General features: G+C 34.8%; 4 protein-coding genes across 28 annotated transcripts in view; 2 read left to right on the top strand and 2 right to left on the bottom strand.

The window, feature by feature from the left end:
- The window catches only part of LOC127847058 (uncharacterized), a 270689-nt gene that overhangs the window by 37004 nt on the left and 216412 nt on the right, over window positions 1-17273 (bottom strand). The window lies entirely within an intron of this gene.
- Window positions 1-17273, bottom strand: part of LOC127847055 (phosphatidylinositol 4-kinase beta-like) — a 152206-nt gene that overhangs the window by 115117 nt on the left and 19816 nt on the right. The window lies entirely within an intron of this gene.
- LOC127847065 (epidermal retinol dehydrogenase 2-like) overlaps window positions 3046-17273 on the top strand; it is a 261377-nt gene continuing 247149 nt past the window's right edge. The window contains exon 1 of the mRNA XM_052378655.1: window positions 3046-3129. The gene's annotated coding sequence lies outside the window, so the exon portion shown is untranslated. The remainder of the gene's footprint in view (window positions 3130-17273) is intronic.
- LOC127847073 (epidermal retinol dehydrogenase 2-like) lies at window positions 4882-9718 on the top strand. The gene is made up of 3 exons (XM_052378672.1): window positions 4882-5145; window positions 7633-7758; window positions 9272-9718. Exons 1-3 carry the CDS (start codon window positions 4925-4927, stop codon window positions 9354-9356), a joined length of 432 nt encoding a protein of 143 aa, XP_052234632.1. The 5' UTR covers window positions 4882-4924; the 3' UTR covers window positions 9357-9718.

The raw sequence follows: 17273 nt of genomic DNA, 5'->3' as shown, positions 1-17273 counted from the left end.
TTAAGTTAGTGAATTTGGGTTTATTCTTACAATTCGTAAACTCTTCAAATACTGGCTGCAATGGTGTCCTCTAATTTTCTTATATCTTTCTCTAATTACTGGTATCTATAAGATTTAATTAGATTGGTGGGTATTAATTTATAACTTATATACTCGGACCCCACTTTATCGCGGCACTCATTGTATCGCGCTTTTTTTTATAACTCTGAATATATCGCTTCCACTGCCACCTAGCGGTTGTTTACGTAAGTAACTCCTTACTTTCGTTTTCTTTTTGACATATTTCAAGCGAAAAGATGTTCCGAGTCTCGGTAAGTTGTTTTATTTATGCATCGGAAATGATTTTCTAATTGATTTCATCATTTTCTTGCAGAGTTTGTCTTGAAAAGTGTTAACTTTCCTGAAAATACTTTTGACAGTTTGCGGTCGTCTGTAAAGTTTGACAGTCATGTCACTTCCGCTTTTGAATAAAAAAATCTACGGAAGCGCATAGTTGTCAAATATGTTAAAATTCTGTGCAAATTTATGCAATAATTTGCAAATGCAAATTTTAGAATTGAGTTATGCTTGCATGACAATGTCAGAGAATTTGAACTTACAATTTTGTTCTTTTTTTCAGGAACATCAAAAAAAAGCGTCACTTGTATGACAGAGAAAATAACCAGAGGGCGTTTGAGGCCACTTTGGGTGGTGTTTCTGTGTACAGAGCCTCAAGGATGTTCGCTGTACCAGAGACAACCCTTAGGAATAGAAATAAAGGTCGCGTTGATGTTGAGGCAAACGTTGGTCACGAGACCATTTTCACAATAGAGGAAGAAAAGAAGTTGTACGACCACGTGACCTATATGGTTGAAATTGGATTTGGGTACACCAAGAAATCAGTACAATATATGGGGAGAGATTATGCTGAGTCTTTGGGAAAGACAATGAAGCCGGACCAAAAATGCCTTAGTGAAAACTGGTTTTATGGATTTTGCAAACGCTGGCCTGAACTGAAGTCATCAAAACCTCAAAAACTGGATCTTTCAAGAGCGAAAACATCAAGAGAAGCACTGAATAAATACTATGATCAGGGTCAGCAGGGGAGATGTCGAAGTCGGGATGGTCCAACTCAAAAACTGGATCTTTCAAGAGCGAAAACATCAAGAGAAGCACTAAATAAATACTATGATCAGGGTCAGCAGGGGAGATGTCGAAGTCTGGATGGTCCAATACATCAGTGTTTCTGAACTATCTGACAAAACATTTCATTGCCTATGTTCCTAAAGACAGCGAACATCCCACACTCATATTGTACGATGGTTACCGCTCACACATTTCATTAACCTTGGCTTAATGGGCAAAAGCGAACAATGTCATCCTTTTTGTTCTGCCTCCACACTCAAGTCATGTAACCCAGCCCCTGGATGTAGGCATTTTCGGGCCCTTCAAATCATATACTATCAAGAGTGTAAGCACTTCATAAAGTTAAATCCTGGCTTGAACATCACCAAATACAATATTGCCCAACTTACAGGAAAGCCCTATCTGAAAGCATTTTCTCCAGAAAACGTAATATCAGCATTCAAGAAGGCTGATATATCACCATACAACAAATAAGCATGTAATGACTCCCAGATAGCACCATCTACAATCTTTGATAAACCGGATATAACCATGGAATCAACAACACCAAGTGAAGGAACACCAAACCTGATGCAGAATGCTGGTGATGCAAAACAAGCTTCTGAATATCCAGCTGTTGATTTCTTTTCCAAAAAGACAATCACTCAGGCAGTTAAGTCCAAGCCTAAAAGATTTTTGCCTCCATTTAAAGTAACAGGCAACATGATGGACGAAAAGAATGTTCAGCAGCTAACAGCTGCAGCCAACAAATCAGCAGTCGCTCGTGATCCTGAAGTTAAAGAAAAGGACACACAAAAGAGACCTATACCAAGTACATCTGGACTCAGCAACAACAGGTGCCTATTTTGAGTCCTGAGGATGCGAACAGCGATGAGGACATTGAGACTGACTCTGAATCATGTTGCGTTTGCAATAGATTTGAGCCTGCAGACATTGACAATTTCCCATACATAACATTGGTTACATGGGGAAAATGTGACAAATGTCCATATTGGACTCATTTGAAATTATGTACAAATGTGAGAGTAATACGAAGGGACACTGAATTTCTGTGTCCACATTGTGAATAAACACGTTTACAGTCTTATGATTGAACACACAGATTAATTCTCTGTGTAAAAGTTAAAACTGATTAAAAATCTTATTTTTGATAAAATTGTGATTTACATTGTTTATAATGATAACAAAATATGTTATGCACCCTATTAAATTTTTTATAGCAATTGTTGCCCACCATACTTGAAAAATGTCCTTTTGTAATATTAGCGCGATATAATGGAGTGACCTAGATTTTACAGACGATTTGACAGGTTATGACCTTTCTGCTTGTACGTCTCTTATTCTCACACAAAAGTAAAATAAATGCGCTTGTTTTGTGAAATAATGATTTTTTTCAGGGATTGGATATAAACTTTAGGTAATATATCGGCTTTTTGCAAGCAAGTAATTGATTTTCGACAAGTATCGCGATACAGTGGGGTCCCATTATTATTCATCACAAATGGCCTTGTAATATGTAAGTTTATTAAGGTCAGCGTCAAGACTATGGTGACAATCCTCAACAATATGCAAGTTAAGCACCTGTATACACTTAAGTTTAAACATATTAATTTTTTGTTTGATTGCATCGACAGCCAAAACCTTATTGAAAGGCTATTTAGTCTGTTTCCTGAGTAGAACCAGAACTTGGAAGGTTGTGTTTTTGGGGGGAGATCTAAAGAATGCTTCCACAGTGAGGGTCCAACACATAGCTTCCTGGTCTCAGAGCGGACACGTTATCCACTATGCCATGGGGACATTTGCATTAAGTCCTGTGGAGTATGAAATTCTTATTTCATTTCATAACCATAATGGCGCAGTCAGTCCTTAAACAGTTGACTGACCTCGTTAAAGTGCTCGCTCTCGTGATCTATTATTGGCTGGTTGCCATAGTGAAGTCTGTTCTTCCAGCCAGTATCCAGGGAAAAGATGTTTCCAAGGAGACAGTTCTGATAACAGGAGCAGGTGAAACAATTTCTTGTTAAATTTCTTGTTCACGGTTTTAAAAATTAGAAAGGCCATGATTAAGACCTGTCCAGGGCTTTTCACTCTTATATAACAGAGGCCTAGATAAGTCTTGTTCCCAATTGAAATTAAGGTCATTTTTTCCCGAAATTGATAGAGGTATTTCCCAAATGGTAAAAAAAAATATATTGTTTGTGTTACTTAGACATATTGGGCATCACCCAAATTGAAAGAAGCAATGGGTTCCAATATATTTAAGAATGCACCACAATGTGTCTGTTAATACTTCTGCTCAATAAAAAAGACCCTGTTTTAAAAACTTTTAAAGACACGGTCTTCCCAATTTCCTGATGAAAAGCCCTGCGGTCTTTCTATTGTTGTTTTTTTTTCAACCGTTGGGATTGTTGCCTTAGACTTTTTTTTATTTCAAAATCAGGTAGTTTTGACAAAAGTTATGACATTTAGATAGCGAAATAATTTTTTGCCTACAAATGCAAACATATTGAAAATAAGACTTTTTTAAATATTATATTTGCTAAGGAAAGCTGGTCAATGGGATAAACTGATAAATGAAAATAATTCATAAAATGAAACTTTCAATTGAGAATTTCAGGAAATCATTCGGGCAAGATATATTCGTTTAGAAATTTGAATGGGGCTGAATATCCATCCAAATTTGACCCCCCAAAAAGACTGCTTTTCATGAAATCGTTTAATCCAACAGCTTGTATCATTATGCAAAAATTGTGAAGTAGAAATATCCTATTTAATGTATATATTTCTGTATTTCAAATTGTCTGAATTTCATTTCACTAGCCTGTGCCTTGATGACATTTGAAGTTCACATGTATAATCACCATAACATATAATCAAAATTATTTCTGAATGAAATTCCAATATTTTGGTTTCTCAATACAGGCAGCGGCATAGGACGTCTGATGGCTGAAAGGTTTGCAAAGCTAGGTTGTCGTCTTGTACTCTGGGATGTCAACGAAACTGGAAATGACGAAACCGCAGCTTGTGCCGCAGTTCTGGCGTAACTGTCAAGACATACACCATAAATTTGTGTTCTAGAGAGGATGTGTATCGTGTGGCTGCAAAGGTGATAATTAAGCTTAAACAATTAAATTAATAAAAGATAAATCTTAATACTCTCACCAGGGTATAGAGGAGTCACTGGACTTCCACTGTCTCAACATTTTTTGTAGCCAAATTTACCTGTTTATCCTTTGACAACATTTCTGGATAAAATAAGCTTTGTGAAGTATCCTTTGACATTTTGCATAATACTAACTACGTACATAATCACAAAACTCAAACGGAACCAACATTTGGCATTTTTGACGAGCTCTGAATCGGTGAGAGGCACTTAAATGAGGAAAATTGTCACAAAAATACAGAAACATCATAAGTGCTAAGTAGCTACAATCGGCCAATGTTATGAAAGGATAAAAAAATTAATGACACATTTGACTGCCAGTAAGTGACTTAATCATATTCAAATATCATTTTGCATATCAATTAAGAACAAAAGCACCAACTTACTTACATTGAAACAAACTCTGATGGTCACATTATTTTTGCCAAACTAGTCTGATTTCTTATTCTTTCTGTTGAAAGAAACAATATATTTCAAACCCACCTATTAAATCCCGAAAAAGAAAAAGCCCAATTTAATCATTTGTATCACTAATATTGCATAAATTTGACTGAAACACAACCAAATTGAATTTTTGCGTCATATTTATAACAAATATTTCATGAATTTTAGACCATCAAAGCCTTTTTGCCAGAGATGATCAAAAGAAACCACGGTCACGTTGTAAACATTGCAAGTTCCGCTGGATTGATAGGAGTTAATGGCCTTGCAGACTACTGCGCGAGTAAATTTGCAGCTGTTGGGTTTGACGAGTCCCTGCGTTTCGAGCTGCAGTCTATGGGACGGACGGGAATTCACACCACTGTTGTCTGCCCCTTCTTCATCAGTACTGGAATGTTTGAGGGGGCAAAGACGAGGTTCGATTGCCCCATTCAGTGATATTTTTTTTGCTAAAGATTACCACAGAAATTGGGCTATTTTGCGATGGGAAAAATAAATATTAAAAACTAAATCAACACAAAATTTCCCTAAAAAGACGGATAAAAAAAAAGGAACAAAAACATTATCCGTTTATTGAAGAAGAAGACACTAAATTAGAACTATATTTTACCGGTATGAAATTTCAGTTTTACAATGTTATATGTATTTTACTGATTAACAATTGAAATGATTTAATATTTTAGTAATACTTATAATATTCATTTTTCCCCAATGTCCTGATTAATGACAGTATTTTTCCCAATCAAAAAGGCACAGACTTTGAAATAAAAAGCAAAAAAAGTCATTGCAATGATTGGAAAGATCAAGGGGCCTAAGACAATCTAGATTTGCAGCTTGTTTTGTTTCTTGGTTTAGTGTCACAAACGTACTTTAGTAAAAAATCTGACTCAACTTTTTTTTCCATTTTTATGTCCCCCACTATAGTAGTGGGGGACATATTGTTTTTGCCCTGTCTGTTGGTTGGTTGGTCTGTCGGTTGGTTGGTCTGTTTGCGCCAACTTTAACATTTTGCAATAACTTTTGCTATATTGAATATAGCAACTTAATATTTGGCATGCATGTGTATCTCATAGAGCTGCACATTTTGAGAGGTGAAAAGTTAAGGTCAAGGTTATCATTCAAGGTCAGAGGTCAAATATATTTGGCCCAAATCGCTCATTTTATGAATACTTTTGCAATATTGAAGATAGCAACTTGATATTTGGCATGCATGTGTATCTCATGTAGCTGCACATTTTGAGTGGTGAACGGTCAAGGTCATCCTTCAAGGTGTGAGGTCAAATATATGTGGCCCAAATCGCTTATTTTATGAATACTTTTGCAATATTGAAGATAGCAACTTGATATTTGGCATGCATGTGTATCTCATGGAGCTGCACATTTTTAGTGGTGAAAGGTCAAGGTCATCCTTCAAGGTCAGAGGTCAAATATCTGTGGCCCAAATTGCTTATTTTATGAATACTTTTGCAATATTGAAGATAGCAACTTGATATTTGGTATGCATGTGTATCTCATGGAGCTGCACATTTTGAGAGGTGAAAGGTCAAGGTCAATGTCATCCTTCAAGGTCAAATATATGTGGCCCAAATCGCTTATTTATGAATACGTTTGCAATATTGAAGATAGCAACTTGATATTTGGCATGCAAGTGTATCTCATGGAGCTGCACATTTTGAGTGGTGAAAGGTCAAGGTCATCCTTCAAGGTCAGAGGTCAAATATATGTGGCCCAAATCGCTTATTTTATGAATACTTTTGCCATATTGAAGATAGCAACTTGATATTTGGTATGCATGTGTATCCCATGGAGCTGCACATTTTGAGAGGTGAAAGGTCAAGGTCATCCTTCAAGGTCAAATATATGTGGCCCAAATCGCTTATTTTATGAATACTTTTGCAATATTGAAGATAGCAGATTGATATTTGGCATGCATGTGTATGTCATGGAGCTGCACATTTTGAGTGGTGAAAGGTCAAGGTCATCCTTCAAGGTCAAACGTCATTTAGTGGGACATTGTGTTTTACAAACACATCTTGTTTTATATGTGTTTGAGCATCATGCTTACTTTGGTGTTCACTGATATTTTTTGTTTTAAGTTTAACTCAACCCTGAGTTTGAGGAACAATATGTGCATATTATAGCTGAGATTTGAGATGGTTTGTTTGCTTACCAACATTATCAATACTACGCTGAGTGAAATCTCAATTCTCATTTTATGAGTTGACCTCAAAAACAGAGAATGTTCATGATACATGTACGAGAACATTCTTGGGTAGTGTAATGTCAAACAGAAAAGTATTGACTAGGAAAGTTTTTATCTTATTGTGGCCCTGGCTGGGAAAGGTCATGTCAAACAACCTGAATTTCACTCACACAAAATTCTAAAGTGGTATTCATGAAAAAAGATTTGATTAAAAAGTTCATAATATAGCAAACTATTAAAGGTCTAAAGAAATCCTTTCTCTTTACACATTTTTATTTTAGCTTTATTTACTTGCACACCTTTGGCTTATCAAGGCATTATCAAGTCTGTTTCCTGGGTAGAACCAATGCTTAGTGTCTTTAGAAAGGATAATGAGAACCCATGAGGATAAAACCAGGGGCCATATCCACTAAATGATTCTTAGTCTTACTTCTAAAAACTTATATGCCAAAACTGCCTGAAAGTCAGTTTAAATGAATAAGTATTAAAAAAAAATGTTTAGAACATTATGTTAAGAATATAAGCACCATTTTTGCAAACTGTGAGGTATTTTAATGAAGTCTAAAACTATTCTGTACTATCTAGTCTAGGAATGGGTTGGTGAATACAGACCCAGGGACCTGCTGTTGCTTTAAATATGTGAACTAGAATATGTTGCAGACAAATTATAATATATCAGTTTATTAATTTATTTTGTCAGGTTTCCCTTTATTCTGCCGGTTCTGAAACCAGAATTTGTTGCTGACAAGATTGTGGATGCTGTTCTGTGTAACCAGACCATGTTATGTCTACCCAGAATCCTCTATGTCTTCTTCGCACTCAAAGGGTATGCACTGTTTTAGTTGATAAGTTTGACACTTTTACTTTAAACCTATTTATTTAAGCTTGATTGCATGAAAAGCTTTAAGCTTATTGAAACACTCTCGAGTACGTTTTGTGGGTGGAACCACAGTACTTGGTGTCTTTTGGGGAGATCTAAAGAACGCTCCCACATTGGGTTTCATAGCCATGACCCCTCTTCCCCCCTCCTGGTTACTATGTGGACACCATATCCACCATGCCAGAGATACTTTTACACTTTTGAGGGAGTAGGTGGGGTAGGGTGCTCAAAGATGGGAGAAATTCATTTCTTAACTGAAAATGTTTAGTTGTTGTGTTAAGGAAAGCATTATTACTTATTTCTTAATAAATTCTCTTGCTTATTCGATGTTTGTCTTATTGGTTTTGGTAATCAGCCTAATTTTCCAAGAGATATTGGAATGAGACTCTTTAATGATCTGAAATAAGCGTTTTAGTCTGTTGTCCCACCATGCTTATCTGATCTTCTCCTAACTTGATGAAGGAAGAGGGATTTACTCTGTCACTGGATAAAAAGGGCAATATTTGCTTTAAAAAGATGGGGACATGATATTGTGTGTGCATGTAAAGTTTGAGGTCCTTTTGGGCATTAATGTGAGGACTGAGTAAGTGCAGTTGTTTTTTCACCATTTTAAGAATGGGGCCAGGCCCCTTTGGATTGGGGTTGGGGTCCTTTAGACAAAAATTGGGAAATAATGATTTTATGCTTACAAATACTTTAAAATTGATAATAAAGGTGATTTCAACATCATATTTTCTAAGGTTCAACCTATAGAGCTGGATTCGGAGATGTTTAGACTTAGAAAAAAAAAATCTTTTTTTGGAAACCGATTTGGATTTTCAAGGTCCCAATTTGGAAAAATATATAGTGTTCCATTTGAAATGGGTCCCCCTACGGGACCAGAATTTGAACAAAAAAACACAGTGAATAGTTTCAACGCTCCTTCCTTACTAATTTATCAGACTGAAGACAGTTGGAACAATGAACAATTCTTCATGTCCCAGTTATTATAGATTTTGCTGTTAAATATTTAATTTTGATGTGGCGTTACACTGTGTGTGTAGGAGGGGGGGGGCAGTGTACCCAGAGGAATCTCCAGCAGTCAAAATTGGTGATCACTGTCCCCTATCATGTGTGCCCCAGCATTCCTACCTTATTAAATTACTTAAATCTCGAACGTTTGGGACGGATTATGATCGATAGCTTTTTCTAGTTGCTACTGAACGATTTTCAATTTTGGTGTGGTCTTGTGTTGTGGGGGTAAGCCAGAGTACCCTAAGGAGACCACACCTACACAATTTACATGCTTCCGGAAACAGGGATTAAACCGGGGTCGCCTTAGTGAGAAGTGTGTGTATCAACCACTGCGCTAGCTGGACAGCCTGCCTGTTATAGAATAAGTTGCCCAAATTTTCATTGTGTTTGACATTTCTTCAAATATTCAATCTAAATGGGAATTCTTTTGTGGTTATATTTTCAGAGTGTTGCCTCATACCTGTCTGCAACTGCTTTGCGACCACCTGGGGGTTAACAATTTTATGGATGAATTTAAAGGGAGACAATAGTTTGACATATCCAGTGACAGAGTGACTTCCCTTTCTACAAAAGGATTTATTTTAAAGGGAGATTATAAGTAAATGTTAACATATTCAGTGGCAGAGTGATATCCCATGTTATGCAAAAATAATTGTTGTGATTTTATTTAAACATTTTGTTACATTATTGCTTTCCAATTTGCAAACTAGGGTACCATAAAGAATTATCTGCCCTGTTATGTTAACATTGATTATTTATTTTGTTAGATCTCTGCTATTTGATTTCGAAGCTAGAAATGTTATTCACCCATGACATATGAACAAAAAAAGAAGATAAATGTATGTGTGAATGTTTTAGGCGCATATCATAAAAATAAAAATCAGCAAGATTATTTTCATCCCTCATCGTATTTCATACAATGAACACACTCCACAAATGCCATCAAACTTCCCATTGACAGTAAAATTTATCTTATATGAGTGTATAATGATTAAAAAAGGGCTTTCCAAACCAACAACAGACTTCTGTTTATATCAAATACAGCATTTTAATTCTTATAAATATTGGATGGTCACTGGTTCGATCCCCACCACCATTTGAGAGTTCTTTTTATCTCTGTAAAGAAATCAAGGACTAATTCTACCAGTAGATGGACTTGAGAGCGTTTCAATTCTATCCAGGAAATGGACTTGGGCTTTCTATGCAAACAAGCTGAAATAAATTAGTTTTAAAAAAGATTAGCAGGATGGCGAAATCTCATATTGAATTACTTGAAAATTGTTTTGAAAGCTGTTTGCATCTTGTCTACAGCAATTTTATTTTCAAATTCTGGTGAAAAGTTTATTTTGTCCCTTGTATGCTCTTGAACAATATTGACAATGCGGACAGTTGATATTGCACATTTTTGCATCTACCAATTACCGAATGACAAATATTACAAAAAAGAATCCATTAAATTGAAATCACCACAGTATGAAATGTTATCAATTCCATAAAACGTGCACCGACTTTTTAAACATGTTGTTATCCTGACATTGATATGCCCCTTGAACAATTAAGACTTGTTCTGAGAAAACTGGGCAAAATGCATGTGCGTAAAGTGTTGTCCCAGATTAGCCTGTGCAGTCCGCACAGGCTAATCAGGGACGACATTTTCCGCTTTTATGACATTTTTCATTTTAATGAAGTATCTTCCTAGCAAAAATCGTATTAAGGCGGAAAAAGTTGTCCCTCATTAGCCTGTGCGAACTACACAGGCTAATCTGGGATTACACTATAGGCACATGCATTAAGCCCAGTTTTCTCAGAACACGACTCAATTATTGACAGTTTGTGGAAATCAACCTTATCAGGGATTCTTGGTAGATATCAAGAAATAAGATGAAGTGTACAAAAACTATTGCTCAATCTTGAAGTGTGTTATGTTTATATTGCATACACTGTTTTTCTATGTAATGACTTTGTACTTTAACATGACATTTAATACAATTTTAATATTCAGCACTAAAGCAGTATTTAACATACCACAAATAAGTATAAAGCCATTTACATTTTAATTATCACACTTGACCCTTTACCACTTAGAAAGGTATTTTGACGCATTTGTAGTCACTTAGAAAGTTAAATAACTAAAGACTTTTCTTACTATATTCAAGTTTTAAAGACTTCAATTCCAACCCTTTGATACTGATGAGCATCAAACAGCATATAACCTGAACAGAATGCGAGTAACTGGCAGGCTGTTCTGGTTTTATGCTTTTTTTCACAAAGCCATTTTCACTTTATTTCTGAGAGGAAAAGGGTTAATAAAAAGTTCACTTCTAAAAACATCAGTTAATGGTTAATTTTAAAATGTGATTGACTGGTATGATGGGATGTTTAAATGCTCTGAAATCTTAAGGTAAATAATAACTCACCCTATTATTTTACATTCCTTAATAGACAACCCTGTGGCATCTACAATTTTCAAACACATATAGCATAGCACATATACATTGAATGGTTTATTTCAGAGAGTGCTACAATTTTCAAACACATATAACACATATAGTTATTTACATTAAATGATTAATGTCAGAGCATGGACGGATATACATGTAAATTAAGAATCCTGGGATGTAAGCATTCATTCAGCTTGTTGTCCCCTACCGGTTTCACAGGAGGGGACTTATGGTTTGCGCTCTGTGTGTCTGTCTGTCTGTCACACTTTTCTGGATCCTGTGATAACTTTCTAAAAAGTTCTTAATATTTTTTCATGAAACTTGCAACATGGATAGATGGCAATATGGACATTATGCACGTCATTTCATTTTGTTCTTACGTCAAAAATTCTGGTTGCTATGGCAATAAATAGACTAGAAATACTGCTAAAAATGGTGGTTTTCTGGATCCTGCGATAACTTTAAAAGTTTTTAATATTTTTTCATGAAACTTGCAACATGGATAGATGGAAATATGGACATCATGCACGTCATTTCATTTTGTTCCTACGTCAAAAATTGTGGTTGCTATGGCAACCCAAAAAAAAATCTGACAATGGTGGAGACGGTAGGGGACCATATTGCTTGACTATAGCCTTGTTTTAATTTTGTGTAATTGATTAAATTCATTTTGATTAAAATAAGGCCCTTATTAAAATACTAGAAAAATAGTTTGCACAAGGGTCTTTAATAGTCTTTTTTCAAGCCAAGAACATAATCAAATTCAATTCTCCTCCAATGCATAATTCCTTAAAACATTACTGGACAAATGTTATAAATGTTAAATTTTAATTTATATGCATGTATTACTTTATTTTTTGTGTAAGTGAATTTTTTTTAAACTAAAATGTCTTAAAATTGATGAGAAAATATATTTTTTTCAACAACCGTTCTTACTAGTACCAATAAATAATTGATCCACTTAATATTAAATTAAGCAATTGCTTTATTGCACTTTTAATAAGAGGCTATCTTGAGTTTTGAGTTAAATATAAGGATGTCTTCACAATCATTGACATGTAAACAATTTAAGTAGGTCTAGTCAACAAAATATATATATGGTAGTGCTAGTCTGAAAATTAGATACATGTATCATTGTTGAAGAAAATATTGATTACGTTTTTGTTTTTTTTTAAATAAAGTGTCCAAACATTTCACGCTTTGTTTTACTATATCATGCCTGTGGAATAAAAGTCTATTGAAAAACAATTTTATGTAATAAATTTGTTTCTTAATGATTTGTTCTGTTAAAAGTAACGACTTTACTTAAAATGTTGCATCTATTTGTAAAATTTCTGTTGCTCTTTTTATGCCCCCGAAGGAGGGCATACATTGATTGTACTGTTTGCTGTCCGTCACACTTTATGTTTAGGTTTCGCGTCAAGGTTTCGAAAAATGCTCATTAGTTCTATGTCCCTTCACATGGCAACTTGATATTTGGCATGCATGTGTATATTATGGAGCTGCACATTTTGAGTGGTGAAAGGTCAAGGTCATCCTTCAAGGTCAAAGGTAAAAAAAACATGTATCAAAGCTGCGCAGTAGGGGGGCATTGTTTTTCTGACAAACACATCTCTTGTTTTATACTGGAATAGTTTTTCTGTCGGTAGACATTAACTTGTCCAGAGGCATTATTCTTCACTTTTCAACCTACAACTTTTAAACTTCAGCCATTGTTTCTTATGAAATTATAACTTTCATTATCCTTCGTTAAAAATTACAAAAATGATGCCTGTTTTCAACTATGACCTGACAAACTTGTTTGCAGATGTTCTCCTACACTTTTCAATGTAATAATTTAAGACTTGCAGTCATTTTTATTTTCTTGAATTAACAATTACCAACTTTATGCTGCTTGTTATGCAACTAGGAAGGGTGCATACAGTGATCGGCATAGCTGTTCGTTCGTCCCTCTGTTCCATTTTGTGTCGGCATTCCTATTTATTGTATATGGAAAAGTAAATTATTTTAAGCAGTATGTTTTAAGCAGTGAATAAAAACTGAACACTACTGATTATTTTGCTGTTTCACTGAAACAAATGTAGTCTCACTTCTGGAATTATGCACTTAATGAAACTGATCGACAGTCAACAATTCTGAAAGAAATCAAAATTGTTCAACTGATGACATTAGTTTTATGTCATGAATATTGTATCCACGCACAATTCCCCGTTTAAACATAATTTAAGATGTACCTAAAAGCAACTGACAGCATTAAAAGAAGTTAAAAAAAAATATTTAAATGTTGCCTAGCAAATATCAATATCACTAATCAAACTGAATTAATTAATTAAATTGGATAATATAATTACAGAAACAAATATCATCTATTTTGTTTGCAAACAGTTGAAGGGTGTCTCCAATGGTTGCCAAAAAATGGTGAAAGATAAAATTGATTGTTGGAATTGTGGTAAATTAGGACACTTTAGTAGAGAATGTACTCAAAGAAAAACGTACATTAATCGAAAAAACAAGGAAATTCTTACTAAAAAGGGGTCTATGGTAAGAATGAAAAAGTCGAGACATATAATATCGCTTTGTGTGGTTGTCCAAATTCTTGTGTTATTACAGCAGGTGGTTTTCAATTTAGAAGTCTTGTTGATTCTGGAGCAGAGGTTTCTTTGATAAACAAACGTACTTATTATATGTTAAAACAAAAACCCGCACTGATAATTAAAAAAGTAAATCTAAAGTCGGTAAACGGAAATTCATTACATGTTCGCGGATGTGTAAAATTGAGATTCAAAATAGGGAGCATATATGAAGAGCACATGTTTTTTGTAGTAAGTAACGTTAATAGAAATGTTATTTTAGGAAGAGACTTTTTACAAGATAATGGTGTCCGTTTAAACTTTGATTTAGGATGTTTGAGGATTGATAACTGTTATGTACCTCTAGAAGAAGATGTACATCTTCCAACGATAGCGAGATTAACTAGACATACTGTGTTAAAACCACAAACGGCATATAGACTCTTTGCTCAAGCTAAAAGAAACTGCATACGTTCAAATACAAATTATGAATTCAATGGAATAAGCAATTCTTTCTTTGATAATGAACCTGGTTTAACAATTGTTAATTCAGTAGTCAAGACAACAAGTGATAGACAATTTCCCATTTTAATTATAAACAATACGCACAAAACAATAACGCTTAGACGACACTGTGCCATAGGGCGAATACAATCGGTAAATGATAATGAAATATGCTCAGTACAAGGAGTTATAAAAAATAATCAGCCGAAATCAGGCTTATCTAAAGATGAAATCTTATCAGATTTACGTGTAGATGAAGATCAAAAAGAAAATATTCTCCCGGTACTCTTCAAATACAGAACTATCTTCGCAAGGAATAATTTAGAATTAACACAAACTTCAGAGATAGAATTTACCAGAGATACAGGGGATCATCCGCCCATTAAATTGAAACCGTACCGAACACCATTAAACAAGATGGTATTCATAGATAAAGCTATCGACGAAATGCTAGCCGCAAACATAATAAGTCCATCAAGAAGTCCGTAAAGCTTCCCTATTGTTTTAGTAGATAAAAATAAAAATAACCATGATTCAAATAAAGATAATAAAGATGAAAAAGGTTTTGCGTCAATTTCAGACAGCTTAACAAAATTACAAAACCAATTGCCTATCCATTACCATTAATAGATGATATATTGGCCTTATTAGGTAAAAGTAAATATTTCACCAGTTTAGATTTAATATCGGGGTATTGGCAAATACCAATAAAAGAAGAGGACAGAGAAAAAAACGGCTTTTGCTTCGGGATTCAGGGGTCTATTTCAATTTAATGTTATGCCCTTCGGTGCCTTCTCCGCCGGTGCTATATTTCAAGAATTGGCTAATAAAGTACTCAAAGGTTGTGAGAGCTTCGCTGTGGCGTATCTAGACGAAATTCTGATATTTTCACCTGACTTGCAATCTCATTTAGCGCACGTAAGTACAGTACTACAGAGTCTCAGTAAACATAACCTTAAGCTTAAACTATCAAAATGTCAATTCTTACAAAGAGAGACTTGATACCTACGCTTCATCATAGATCAAAACGGTATAAGGCCGGATCCGTTAAAGGTTGAAGCGATCCGACAATTCCTTAGACCAAAGTGCGTGCGCGATGTACGATCTATCTTAGGTGCAGCGGGATTTTATAGGAGATTCTGTCCGTCGTATTTAGAAGTAGTCGAGCCTCTCATTAATCTCACGAGAAAGAATGTCCCATTTAAATGGTAAAAACAATGCGAAGATAGTTTCATACAATTAAAAGACTCATTTACGCAAATCCCTTATCGTTCATACCCTGATCCGAAAAAAGGTTATATACTGTATACTGATGGATCTGATAAATGCGTAGGAGCATGTTTAACTCAAAAATGCGAAAGTAACGAAACTGGGGATTATGTGGGCGAAAAGCCGATATTTTCATATCGCACAGATTAAGCCCCACGCAATGCAAATATAGTACCATTGAAAAAGAATGTTACAGCATATTTTACAGTCTAAGTAAATTACACCATTATTTACATAATGCTGAATTTGTTATCAGGACTGATCACAAGCCGCTTAAGTTCTTACTGGAAAGTCCGATGCAAAACAAGAAAATTCAATTATGGGCCTTAAGTATAGCGGGTTACAACTGCAAAATTGAATATATATCGGGAAAAAGAATATTATTGCCGACTTTCTAAGCCGACCTCCAAAAACCAAAATAAAGAATCATCAATGCGATCAAACAGAACTAAAATTAGATATTAACGATAAACATTTTACGATTAATTCGCAAATAAATAAACAAGACCAAACACGCGAAATTAATGTAATCGACTCCACAAACATTGACCACAACAAATAATTGATAATATTATTACCCCGCAGCCACTCCCAGCCGACAACACAGCGTCGAACGAAAAAACATATCAGGGCTTAATATGCAAATAGAACAAGAAAAAGACCCTCATATATCTGAGATTTAAGCGAGATTAAGATTAGGGAAACAGAACAAGAGTGAAGATGATAGATATATTACGGTTGATGGAATACTGTACTACATATAAAACGTAGATGAGGAACCTAATCTCAGACTCTCTGTACCTAAACACCTGACTGATTCAGTTGTCAAGCAATATCATGATGAAAACGGGCATCCTGGGTCTCAAAGGCTTTTTCAGACACTAAAAGAGAAATATTACTGGCCTAAAATGTTCAAAGAATTGAATGATTATGTATCTAAGTGCATTATATGTCAAAGTAGAAACTTAAAGCAATTAAAGCTCCCATATCGTCGGATACCTCAATACCGCCGTTTCCGTTTTCAGTTGTTTCCATAGATATATTCGGTCCATATCCGAAAACGCTTTCCGAAAATAGATATATAATATGTTTTGTAGATCAATACTCAGGATACATCGAAGAATTCCCATCACCAGATAAATCTTCTGATAGCGTAATACACCTGTTAATGAACGAGATTTATTGCCGTCATAGTTGTTCTATAAGAATTATAACTGATAACGGAAAAGAATTCACTACTACGGCATTCACTGAAACATTAAAATCAATGAATATTGACCATGTAAAGACGACAATATATCATCCCGCGGCTAATGGCATAAATGAGCGTTCGCATGGGACTATGAACAATATACTATCAAAACGGGTTCAAGAAAATGTACAACAATGGGACTTACATTTAAACATGTCTTTAGCGGCAATGAGATTCAGTACATCTGAGACTTCGAAGCACACACCGTTCTACTTACTTTTGAATAGAGACCCTATTTTTCCAATAGACAACTTGTAAAAGCCTAGACGTAAATATCACGGTGAAGATTATCATAAAATAATATTAGAAGAACAACACAAATCATTTAAAAAGGTATGTGTCAAAATTCAAAAATTGAAACGTAGACAAGCTGATTGTGCAAATAAAAATACAAAAGATATTAAATTCGAA

Source organism: Dreissena polymorpha, chromosome 10 (assembly GCF_020536995.1).
Source record: "Dreissena polymorpha isolate Duluth1 chromosome 10, UMN_Dpol_1.0, whole genome shotgun sequence".
Classification (NCBI taxonomy): domain Eukaryota; kingdom Metazoa; phylum Mollusca; class Bivalvia; order Myida; family Dreissenidae; genus Dreissena; species Dreissena polymorpha.
The sequence above is the reverse complement of the archived record's forward strand: the minus strand, read 5'-3'. Positions and strand labels throughout refer to the sequence as shown.

Bases quoted from the DNA above. Each gene is read 5' to 3' on its own strand.
- LOC127847073 (XM_052378672.1), top strand. From the start codon at position 4,925: ATGATCAAAAGAAACCACGGTCACGTTGTAAACATTGCAAGTTCCGCT. The intron at 5,146-7,632 runs GTTCGATTGCCC...TTATTTTGTCAG, and splicing joins TTTGAGGGGGCAAAGACGAG to GTTTCCCTTTATTCTGCCGG. The intron at 7,759-9,271 runs GTATGCACTGTT...TTATATTTTCAG, and splicing joins GTCTTCTTCGCACTCAAAGG to AGTGTTGCCTCATACCTGTC.